Source organism: Calidris pugnax, unplaced genomic scaffold, assembly GCF_001431845.1.
Source record: "Calidris pugnax isolate Ruff unplaced genomic scaffold, ASM143184v1 scaffold18, whole genome shotgun sequence".
Taxonomy (NCBI): Eukaryota; Metazoa; Chordata; class Aves; order Charadriiformes; family Scolopacidae; genus Calidris; species Calidris pugnax.
The window spans coordinates 7,841,959-7,854,361 of NW_015090812.1; the positions used below are offsets into that span (position 1 = coordinate 7,841,959).

Consider the following 12,403-nt stretch of genomic DNA (forward strand, 5'->3'; position numbering starts at 1 on the left):
GAGACTGATCACAGGTCTGAGGGCAGTGAGTGCTTTCTCCAGGTAAACTGATGCCAGGGCTCTGCGCTGGCTCCTGAGCACCCTCAGCTCAAGGAAGTTCAACTCCAGGGCAAAAAAACCCGCTGGCTTTTGTCTCCGTAAGGGCAGGCACAAGGCCAGCCCCAGAAGGGATTAAGGGGAATAATTTGGAGGGTGGTGTGTGGGGATGTGGTGTGGCTGCAGGGAGGAGCTCTCCTGCGCCGGCAATCCCAGGCTGGAGGCAGGGAAGGGAGGACACGCTTGGGCAGTGTCCAGGCTGTAGACACCCATGCAAACCACACTGATGCTGTTCATCATTGTGCCCGAGCAGGGAACTGGCAGAGGGGCAAATACACAGGCAGGTGACAAGAAGTCCCACCAGGCAGCGTGTTGGGTTGGAGGGAAGGTTGGAGGTGAGGAGATGAGCAGGACATGGAGGATGCCTATAGAGGTGAAGGCTGAGCCACAGCCATGCCATGAAACCCCCTTGGCAGTGCTGTTCCCCATGCAAAGAGGGGACCTGGACCTTCTGGGTTTGGGGTGTGTGTGAGGGGACTCTATGTGCCCCCCTGGATGGCAGCAGAGGATGTTAATATGGCCATGGTGGGTCTGTTTGGCGTCCCACTCTTAAACCTCTGGGTGGAGGGTGGTCTTTGGGAAAGCTCTTGCTCCCCCGCTGTGATACCCCACAGGTTCAGCGAATTTTCTTCAAAATCAAGTGGATCCCATTTCTGGACCTGAGGACCAACTGTGGCATCAGTGTGGGAGGCTTGGACAGATCGGGTGAGAGCTCGAAGCGGAGCAGGGTCAAGGCTAGAGCCACCTTCATCTCGTTCATGGCAAACTGCTGCCCGATGCAGTTCCTGGGGAGAGGATGACAAATGTTCCAATTGCTGCCTTCATCCCTGACCAGCCCCAAGCTGTTTGAGGTACCTCCAGCTGCTGCGAGGATGACCCCACAACATATATAGGAATCCCCAGATGCCACATCAAAATGCACCCAGCTCTGTGTTGGAGTATTGCTGGTTTTGATTAATAAGCATAAAAAAAAAGATATGAGATTGAGAAAACTGGGACTCACCTCACTAGAAAGTGCTACATGGATTCAGCTAAAACCCCAGACACCTCAGAAAGGTTATTTTTGGCTCTGCATGGAGTATCTCCTCTTGCAAGTTACTGGGACTTCAGCAGCCCGTGCCTGTCTACTGACACATCATGGGAACCACAGAGACTTGGGCCCAGCTTGCCTTTGAGGTGCACTGGGTATTCACCCCTAAACAAGGGAGGCCATGTTGTCAATGCAAAAAACAGTGTGTGAAACCCTACAGTGACCACAGAGCTTGGGCTGTGGGAAACGCTCTGGAGCTGATGGAGCGTGGTGGAGATCCTGTTACGGAAAGTCTGCTTGAGTTGTCTTATGGGAACTGAAGGATAATTAACTTCAGGAGCTTGGCTCTGAGTTAGGTCTCCCATGCAAGGCAACCTACGGGGAAGGAGAGGGATGAAGGATCTCCTACCTGGATCCAGCAGAGAAAGGTATGAAAGCATGGGAGTGCCTCTGTGCTGAGTTCTCTGGAGTAAACCTCAGGGGATCATAAATCTGTGGGAGCAACAAAGGCCATTTGATCAGTGTTCGGTCTGATATAAGCAGCACCAGGTTATTCCCTGGTCTCCAAGATATGACTGGATGTGGTCTCTGCTGTTCCTGGGGGAGCTGCAGCTGACAGGCATCTGCCTACAAAGCCACTGGATGGATGAGAAGAGGACACTGGTGGCTGTGGAGATCTTCCCCGTGGAGATTTCCAGATCACCCACTACAGTGCCCAAGATGCCTGCAGGTATTTTCTAATCCATGGCAGCAATGATGGAGTCAAACTCCCTCTGGTCCAGAGATGCCTGGTCCTGGTTCTCCAGGTAAACACTGGATAGAGGCAGCTGTGCACCCTCCTTCAAATTTCCCAGCTGTTTCTTTCCTTGAAGCCTCTAAGATACCAGCTTTGAATCATGCACTGCCTGGAGGGCTTGGGACTTCTCCTACTGCGCTAGGACCTACATCTATCCACGGCAGCTGAAAGCAGTCTGAGTATCTCTGTGTCACCATACATGAAGACTATTCAATATCATCTCACAGAATCACAGAATGGCAGGAGTTTGAAGGGACTTTCGGAGATCATGTTGTCCAGCCCTCCTGCCAAAGCAGGTTCACTTAGAGCAGGTTGGACAGGAACACATCCAGGCAGGTTTTTGTCATTTTCAAAGCCTTAGGCCTGTTTGGTAACGTCATTAAATTTACATTTAGATATAGACTGTTGGAATAAGAGAGGAAAAAAACCCAAAACACAGTGGGGAGGTACAGGCTGCCTTGTTCGAGGGCATCTAGGCTCAGAGAACTTCTACCCATTCTTGTTATAAAGGTTAAATACCTCAGGGTCCTCCCACACATCCCGATTCCTGTGAATAGCAAATATGTTCAGTGCAACCTGGCTGCCTGTAAAAGAAAAGTGAGAAAAAGCTCATGACACCTCAGAGCAAAGGCCCAGGAGAGGTGTTTGTGGGATGTCCTCCCTCCCCCAGCTCTGCAGGGGCTGTTGCAGGAGATCTGGCATGGACTATGCCCAGCCTGTCCAGACAGGTCACCTGCTGAAACCTTCAGGTGGAAGAAAAAATGGCCTCAGAGCTGGGACTCATTTTGGTACTGGTGGATGAAATTCTACTCTTGCCCAGGATCAACACTCTTTAAGACCCCTTCAAGTTCTGTGAACACCCCAGTGCCTTGGAGCATGTCCTTGGACACTCTCCAGCCACCATTCCAGAAGAGCTGTGATAGTGAGCTGTGGGGGCCCTGTACAGCCCTTTGGAGACAGAAGAGAGGATGGAAGTTCCACCAGCCCCTTCGCATAGCAGCTCTAGTGAGGATGCCCCACTTGTCATGGACAGGAGCATGAAGGATAAGCAAAGAACAGACCTGCTGGCAAGCTGCGTCCGTCGGAAAATGTGATAGGTTTAGAGAGTTGTCGGGATATGGAAGGAACCGGTGGAAATACACGCAAGCTCTCTTTGACGCACATTGTGGTGTAAGTCATCTTCCCAAGGTCCTCCCTGAAAGCAAACCAGGGGGTCAGGCTGTGTTTGAGTGGCAGCAATAAGAACATCAGCAATGGGGAATGGGTGTGCTGGACCACCATGTTTCCCATCTTCTGTTGGGGTTTCTCCTTCTTCTAGATCTCCCTTTGCTGCCAGCATTGCTATGTGAAAAGCAGAATCCCCTAGTGCAGATGCAGTACAAGGTGGATAAAACTTCCTTCTCAGGATGAGTGAAAAGAGTTCAAAGTAAAGGAGCAAGTAGTCCTAGCTCACCATTCAATGGTATCTCGGTCTCCCAAGATCCCCTGGATCTCCTCCCTGCACCGTTGCTGGTGCTCTGGATGTAATGACAGGCAGTACAAGAGCCAGGAGATCCCACTGGCCGTGGTGTCGTGCCCCTCAAACATGAATGTGTCCACCTCAGCACGCAGGTCCTCATCGGACAGCCCAACTCCATTTGCATCCTAATAAAGACGAGAGAATATAATTCTTAAGTGCACGTTAGAAAGCAGTGGCTCCAGAAAGACAGCGAGCAGAGAGTGTAGGATCTCCTTGAACACCAAAGGGCAGCTTCCGTCCAGAGTATCTGAGGATGTCTGTGAAGGTAAAACTACAGAAGGTAAGAAACAAATTCTCTTAAGAGGACTACAGCCACGTTGGCCCCCCTGTAACCTTTCCAAAGATCTCCTTCTTCTCTGGTTTCTGACAGCTCACTTATTTTAAACTATCAATGTGCTCAATGAAAACGAACAAGGAAGATGAAAGTCTGCCCTGGCTATTTGTGTTCAGTCACTGCATCTCACACATTTGTATTTCCTTCCCTTTCAATCCACGTTTCCCCGGGCTAGGAAATCTAGAGTGGGGAAGCTCTTGCCAGCAGTTCCAGCCAGGGGTGGTGAGCTCCCTGCTGATGCCTCCTCTATGCCACGCAAGTACGTTCTTTGGCATTTGATATGATTATTTCAAACATTCACCTTGGTACAAAGAAGAATATCCAGAAAATCCAGATGTCTCTTCTTCTGGATCTTGTCAAGTTCCTTCTCATTGGAGAGCAACATCTTTCTTTCTTTTATTACCTTATCTGTATAGATGAATGATCAACCCGTTAGATGCATCCTGCCCCTCCAGAGAGCTCATGCACTTGTCTGCTCGGTCAGCAGCTTGGACTCTGTTTAATGTGTAACCCTCTGGCCAGTGCATGTTGCAAACCCCCTCCAAGCTGCTCCAGATTAAAGTGGGGTAGAGATTCAGCTGGGAGACAGGGCTGGGGAGAAAGGGGGAGAAATACCTGTGTGGGTATGGGCCAGCTTGCAGGCATCCTGATACTCATGGCCTTTGCGAGTCCAGTCATAGAAGATGTCCTTGTAAGAAAAATTCTGGATTCTATTGCTCAAGAGGCAGCTCAGGTCATAAACAGCTCTGATATAATAGTCTGAGTTGCTGTAAGGAGACCCAAGTTTGAGGCTGGTGTTAGTGACACGAGTGGGGAAACAGAGCACTTGCTTTCCCAACATTTGAAAGTTCAGGTACTGACCTCTCAGTCTGACAGTTGGTGTTATAACTGAAGGCGCATTTCATGATGCTGTCTAGTGTCATCAAGCTCACATCCTGGAAGAGCTCCACTGACTTCCTCTCTGTGATCTTCTTTTCCCATTTATCCTAGTGGTGGAGACAGGAGTAAGGAGGGACAGACTACCATCTACAATTGGGTCATATTTTCCTGTCCCTCTTCCCAGATCCACACTGCTAATTACTTTCTTTTCTGCAAGCAGAGGCCTTAGTTCACTGTATATATTCTGTGAATCTAATCAAACTCTTCTGTGCATGTCTATTTCCAGGTTTACTGTTACTGGGCTAGAAAAGACTATTCTAGCAGTGGCTGGTTTTATTGGAAAGCGGGTGAAAGAGAGAATAAGTGGAATGGCCAGAGGAAGGTGAGGGGAGCAATTTCAGAACTTCAAAACTATGTGAAAAGTTCAATGAAATTCCAGAAACCACCTAAGTCCAGTCTCTTTCCCTCAGTCATTCCCACACTTGATTATTTTCGCTGGTGCACAGCTGAAAGGTAAAAGTATCAGGAGTGGTGATTCTTACCAGCATCACTTTGACTGAGTCTGACATCAGGGACACATAAGATCTCAGCACATCATAATGAAAGGCTGGGGTGAGCATCTTCCGATGCTGGAACCATTTGGGTCCATCCAAGATCAACAGCCCCTTCCCTGAAGACACAAACAGCAAAGGCACGATCAGCTCCTCCAGGTTCTGATCATGGCTCTGACAGCTTTACTGCTGTTTTTGGCCAAGCACAGGCTTATATGTAGGGTCTGGGAGGAGGAAGAGTTGTTGGTGGACCCTTATCTCCAGCCTCTCTGAGGCCATTCACAGCAGTGCTCTCTGGATGGAGGAGAAGCATGCCCATCTGTCCTTCACTGCAACCAGCCATGCACACCTGATCTACCCTGAAAGCCATGATGGCAGAGGCACAGGACTTGCTCTCTCAGATAGGTTTTTATGCCCTAAATGAAATATTTGGGTGCCTTTTGCAACACACGCTGACGGGTATTAGCAGAACCCTGGAGGACTACCTCGAAGCTGTGTGTAGGCCATGAGCCCTCCTGTCCTCGGTGTGTCTCACCCTACTTGTCCATGGTAGCATTCCATCCCTGAGCAAACTGAAGGTTGCTTTGTGAAGGCCAGGGTGTGTGACCCAGGGCAGAGCCAACTGATGAGCTCCTCGACTAGGTGGGCACCACCACTGATGCTGACACACAAAGAAACCCTCTAATTTCCCAGCTCCGGTTTTAGAATGGAAGAAAGCGAAATAAAGAAAGATAAGAGAGAAGCAGCTGAAATGTGTAATATGGCTGAAAGGGATAATGGAAACAAAGGACTTACCAATCCAGGGAACTAAGAATCTGTAGGGTACACTTGACTTGGGATCTGTAAAGCAAAACAGGTACCAAACCAGTATGAATGGTTAATGAATTCAGCATAACAAAAAAGAAAATTCAGGATAAATTGATATTAGAGTCTGTTCTCTAAATCACTTTCTAGAAACAGTCCCGTTTCAGTATGTAAAATACTCTAATACTAGAAGTAGCGTTTAAAAGTGGTCTTCTGCAAATACGACCTCAGTGGACTTGAGAAAACCAGAGAAAGGTAATGAAAAATGTGTGGTAAAGAAATGGCCATGGCAAATCTCAAAGTTGAGAATGATGGATGGTAGCTATTGGAGATGCTCATGTGTCACTCACAGGCATCATGCTCCACAGAAGGGAGCAGAGGAGAAGACTTGAGATATCTCCCAAGACCCATTGCTATGCCAGCTCACCCACATTACTGGGTTTACTGGGAAACAGAGATATTGTGGTAGATATCATAGAAGACAGTAAGACCAATGATAATGGAGATAGAGGGCAATGGACTGGGAGGAACAGGCACGTCGTCACTGTTTTGCTTGGGAGTACAAACTGTTTCATGAAACCTGGGGCTGGGTGGGAGTTTGTGAAGGGGAGCAAAAGAGGAATTGCAATAGCTGTGAAGGAAGCTGTCAGAGAGGATGACTCCAGGCAAGTTTCCCATGATTTTCTCGGTAGGGAAGTGTAAAGGACATGAATTTCTAAAACCAGATGTAGAGACTTACCTGTTCGGCCAAGTACGCTTTTGGCATATTCAGGATGGTGGATTATTAGAGAAGGCAGGACTGGTCCAAGCCATCTGGGAAAGGCATAGGGGTATTTTTCTCCCCATGACACCACCTGAGTTAACAGTTTATCCACAGTTATCTGCAAAAGACAGTTAAGCAGGGACTGAATTCAGGCAGAAAAAGGAGGACATGCCAGGGGGAGCAGAGGCTAAACTTGCCCTCTCATGGTAAGCACACTGAAGATCTTCTCTCCTGGGAAATGGGGAGAGAATGGGTGGACTTGCCATGGGGGGCTTTCCATGCAGCAGATGGAGGAGATGCTGAGCATGGCAAAGGGACTGTGTATAGGTGGCAAAGCTACCTGAGCTCCTGTGTCCCTGCAGCACAAGACAGCTCCATGGAGAGTCCTAGCTGGGGTCTGGCTGCAGTCAAGCTACATTAGGAGAGCCTGGCATCAGAGCGACTGGGTGTTGCCCCTGGGAGCTACAGGTTGCACAGAAAATTCCAGGATGCCCAGTGAACAAGCCAGGGGGACCAAGGCTGTTACACATATCTCCTTTAAATTTAGCAGTTCAAGGTGGGCATACAACATGAAAGCAAAAATACCTTCACTATAGAAGGATGAATATGCCTGTGATAAAATGCCTTGCTTTCATGGCCATGTCTTCTGAGGTGGCTGTAAGGTGAGACACTCTTGGTAGGAGGTTTAATGCAGAAGAGAGACATTTTATGATTGCTCATATATAAATAACTTCATGAAAGTCCCAGAAATCACCTAAGTCCATAGTTAAGCACATGATCCCGAACAACATGGCTCTGTTTTCCACTAAAATGATGCCCATCTCATATGCAGGCCCCCTTTCTCCCTGCCCTGCAAAAGCTTTGGCACTCCTGCAGGAAGAACACGAGCAGGGGACATGGTCCCTCACATCCTGACTGATACCTTCCACAGTTGTTGGGACAGACCCACCCTGATAGAGCCCAGCTCCCTCCTTACCAGGTGATTGTGGCCGTAGAGCCAGTGTTTTGGGGGACCAGGGAATGCCTCCAGATCTTTGATGAGTTTCTTCCTCTGCTGGTAGAACTGGGCCACCTTCAGCACCACGAAGATGACACCAAGCACCACAGACAGCTGCAAAACAACAGCAGAAGGTCTGGCTATGTGGTCCAGCAGAGATGCCATGCTGGCCCTGCGTCCGGGATGTCTTCTCCTGCCTGCTCCTCCCCACTTGTGCCTGACAGGCAGCAGGTAAAAATCCTCTCCCTCCTGCTCTGCTGGAGCTGAGCCTGCTGGAGCGCTGCTGGCAGCAATTTATACCAGCAGGAACATCATGGTAAACAATGCGTCAGCTTGGCCGGCCGCCCGATGGCCTGCTGCTCCCACTCACCCTTTCACCTGCTTCCAGCAACCTGTGGATGGAGGTGGCTTGTTAACAAGCAACTTGCACGTATTTTGCTCCTTTCTTTGAAGTCCTGTACACCCCCCAGCAGCGAGGGAAAGTGCTCAGTCATCCATGCCCAGCTATAGGATGAAGCTACAGAAGGGAGGAGGTAAGAGGTGGCCAGGCTCGGGCTCTGGCTGAGCTCTGTCCTGTCCTCAGACAAATTCAGATCTGGAAGACATTCGTCTGTTCACATGAAGAGAGGAACCTTTGCCCAATGCACGGGCTGGATGGATCCAGCTACCTTCATCTGTAAAAGCAGTGCTCTGAGTGACCACAACATCACACAGAGCAGCCAGACTGTAACCAAGAGAATGTACATAACCTCGTCAGCACACAAGGGACCATGGCCCTGCTCTCCAAAGGGTTATGCTGTAGACAAGGCAGGAGACAAAACTGCAGCCCGAAAGAATTACCATGGTCGATAGAAAAGACAAGGAGAGGAAAAGCAGCAGAATGGTAAAATGAGCTGCAGCAAAACAGAGGGCACGTCCACCCGGATAGGGAGGCATGATGGTAAGGTCACATCCCCTCTATGGTCCTGGTGAGTCCTGCTTCCCCTGGCTACACAACACCTCGCCATACTCCAAAAAAGGCTCCACATCACTGCATTTACCTCTCCAGTGCAGTTCTTGGCTCATCCCCAAGTAGGACCCCTGTGAGCAATCCCTGAGTAGATCCTGCTGGTTACCTGGGCTCACATCCCATAGGTGCAGAAGCCTGGAATGGCTTGGATGGAATTCTGGGCTTCTTGGAGGACTTGGGCTGGAAGCCTTCCACATGTGAGTGACTTCCAGGCATATTGCAAAGAGGAGGATCCCCAGATGTGTTGAAATCATTTCCCATTTGGTTGTCAGGATATTATGAGGATCAAAGGTGTCATCAGCTGCTGAACCTGGTAGGCTAATGGGCTGCTACATAGGGGTGGTTGAATTTTGTGGGTGTTTCTCCTCAACTTAACACATCTCTTCTGACATTTGGGCACTTTCCTTTAGGTTTTAGTCTAAATTATGCCATGGCCATTGGAAAACCACATTTTCTGCTAGTACTGAAAAAACTACTGTTTATCCACTATTCATTGTGCAGATCTATCCTTTTTTATAGTGACAGAGGCATGGAGATCACTGGTTGAAGTGAATCTGCATATGAAATGAAAATATTGAAATGAAAATATTTAAACTTTTTAGACAAAAAGTATTTATGAAAAAATCTTACAAGACCCACTGCTTGGGAATCACCTGACTCTGCAAAAATGACCGAAGGTTAGTGAAGTGAGTAACTTTTCCCTTAGCTGGCTTGTGGCCTATTCGTTAATCAATGATTGCGAAGACAAAGCCCTTGGTACAGATGGCACCGTTTATATTTCAGTGTCGGGGAGATTTAAAGTGTCTGGCTGCCAGGAACTGATGTGAGGGATGATAGATGTACTGCTCATCTGTTGTGGTGTGCTGTTCATTGTGAAGAGGCTGAAGGTCACGGCGTGTCCCGATTTGGGTGCAGCACGGGAAGGTGCATCATCCTGCACTCTTTGAGAGAAAAATCAACAGAAACTCTTTAGGTGTGGCACACGCCACTCCTCAAGAAAAAGTGTTGTTAAAGCAACTCCCTTTTCATTTGAAGTCCTCGCATGCAACCTCTCCGAGCTCTCATCCATTCTTGGGAGCTCATAGCAAAAACCCCCATATCTGAGGGCATTTGGGACAGTTTTGCTTTCCATCCATTGCTGAAATGTGCAACCTAATTTGGCATGGCTTTTTTTTTTCTCTTCATGGGTGGGTAAACTAGTGTAGGGAGCAGGAAGACTCAGCCTGACCTTCTGTCCAACACAAGCGGTGCGACATCACCTCTTGTAAGGGAGAGGATTTGTCCCCCCTGCTATGCAGCTAGAGGATGCTGAGTGCCACACAAAGGCTCAGCCTTGCAGCTGAATGCTTCATAGAGGGACCTGGTGGCTCCAGGTGGCTCCACCTTAGTGTCCCGTGGAGGGATGTTTGTGCAGCGCACTGCTTCTGTCTCCTCTTGGAAGTTCAGCTGTGGATTTTCTGGGTGACCATTGATCCCTCTGCTGATGTTAGATGGTTTGGGTCGTGGTCTCTGTCATGTGCGTCATCCCCTGGTTCTCAGGTGGTGATGAGATATTTTGCAAATGGATGTTTTAGAAGTGGCAGTTTCTAACAGCGGCCTCCAGCCCCAGCAGAGACAATGTTTCCAGAGCTCCTCATTCACTTCTGGGTTTGCATCCTGAGGTTGGCAGCTTGGACATTTCCACAGAAGATGGGATGAGAAAGCTGACATTGAGACACCTGCCATGACAGATGCCTGGGGTGCAGCAGGCACAGGGCATGTCAGCTGGGTAACAGCCAGCCCCTACCACGTGTGACCAGATGCCTGCTAAAGTTTGGTCTGAAGAAGGGGAGGACTGTTCATTACTTCTTCATGCTGGTAGTAGAACACTGCTCTAGAAATACACCTTTCTCTTGAAAGATATCAACTCTATGATCTACTCTTAGCCTGTTCCTGGGCTGCAAATACCCTTTTCCTAATCTGCCAACGTTGTCTATAACACTAAATCTCTTCAGCATTTCCCTAGAAATAATGACTGCTTAAGTTCCTCGGCTAAAACACAGTGACCCAGTCAACACCACAGCTGTCCACATGGCACTGGGCCTTTGTTAGCATGGCAGGAAGACATATTGCAAAGAGCCAACACCAACAGCTGAAAATCTCCTCAGCTGTATCTACTCAGACTCAGGTGCTTTGGCTGCAAGAGCCCTGCCCTAGCACATTTCTTCAGCTCCCCAGCGTGACTGTCCCCTGAACTGGACCCCTATAACCTCCTTTAAAATGGTGCCTCTAATTCTTCAGACTGGGAAGAAGAAGAAAGAGGAGTTATATCCTCTTCCTGGAGTTTCTCAACCTGTTTTCTCCCCATCACAGTTGCTGATAGGCTGCATCCTTTGGGCCAGAGCCTGGTAAGTCATTAGAGCCACATCCATCAACATTTTTAAAGTTTAAAGAACACACTGATGCTCTTTGTGTTGCCTTGGAGAATATCCCTGGCAGGCATTGAACAGTATTAGCTTTTCACACACTTGGCCATCTTCATGAGACCAAGTGTAGCTTGTTAGGCCAGGCTGGCTGGATCTGTGCAAAAGTTCAGAGGAGAGTTAAAGGTTGTTATTTTGGAGGCAGACGGCTGTGGTCTGTCAGGTTCAGCATTTCTTACTGAAGGCTTTGGCTGTAGCCAGATCAAGAGGGACCCGATATGCCATGACAACTTCACACTCCTGAGTGGGAGCACCTGACTCCAGGGACCTCATGGCTGTGGAAGTTGTAGGAAACACATCTAGTAACGCCAGCTCTTCCTGTACCTCCTCCACCTGTCCTGTAACACTGTGATTAATGGGCTTCCTGTCAGGGGAGGAGGCGGTGCAGGTTGATGATCCTCCACCTGTCCTGTAGCACTATGATTAATGGGCTTCCTGTCAGGGGAGGAGGCGGTGCAGGTTGGTTGGCTGGCTGGCCGGTTGGCTGGTTGGCCAGATGGCTGGGAATTGTGTTGGGAAACTCCTGCTCATGCTTCTTGCCTACCTGAGGAGGAGAAGGGTGAACAAGCAGCACAATGAGACACTTTTGGGCTATCTGAGCCAGATTTAAGGCTCTGCAAACTGCCTTCAAAATGTGGGGATGACCTAAATAGATTGGGGCGGTAAAGGGTATGAGGAGAGAAATGTTACCATGCTCTTTCTCTCTTTATCAGATGAAGACACAGAGAGAGTTTGGGTGGGTCTTCCATGATGCTTAGGATTAACCTTGAAATTAGATTCAAGTGGTGTATGCTACAAGAGACCCCATTTGCCATCTACAATGCATCACGGATTCTGCTTTAAAACTGTCCCTCTTCCAGGATTTTTTTCCTCTTAACAAGGTCTAAAATGGCCCTTAGGGTCTTTCAGAGACGCCTTCTAGGAAACAGTTCATAAACAATTAGCTTGTTGTCTGGTCTTGCCCATGACTGAGGGTGGGAGGGGGAAGAAGGGGAGCTCTGTGGGGCTGAGGGCATTGGAAGGTGGGATTGCTGCTGTGCGTCCCTCATGTCAAGACCTGCAGCATGCTCATAAATCCAGAAATGTCATGTAGTTGGGTGCTTTACAAGGTCTGTGTAAGGAACACAGTGAGAGCTGGGGATTAAGCCTTTGGTCAGCACCAA

At 48.8% G+C, this 12,403-nt stretch overlaps 1 protein-coding gene across 1 annotated transcript; it reads right to left on the reverse strand.

Annotated features, from left to right (window-relative positions):
• LOC106886263 (cytochrome P450 4B1-like) lies at positions 1–8,015 on the reverse strand. The gene is made up of 12 exons (XM_014939029.1): positions 7,749–8,015; positions 6,749–6,890; positions 6,001–6,045; positions 5,197–5,324; positions 4,637–4,761; positions 4,391–4,542; positions 4,077–4,183; positions 3,376–3,566; positions 2,984–3,117; positions 2,442–2,506; positions 1,536–1,618; positions 1–881 (listed from the first exon to the last, which is right to left on the reverse strand). Exons 1-12 carry the CDS (start codon positions 7,932–7,934, stop codon positions 713–715), a joined length of 1,527 nt encoding a protein of 508 aa, XP_014794515.1. The 5' UTR covers positions 7,935–8,015; the 3' UTR covers positions 1–712.
• Positions 8,016–12,403: the final 4,388 nt, after the last annotated feature.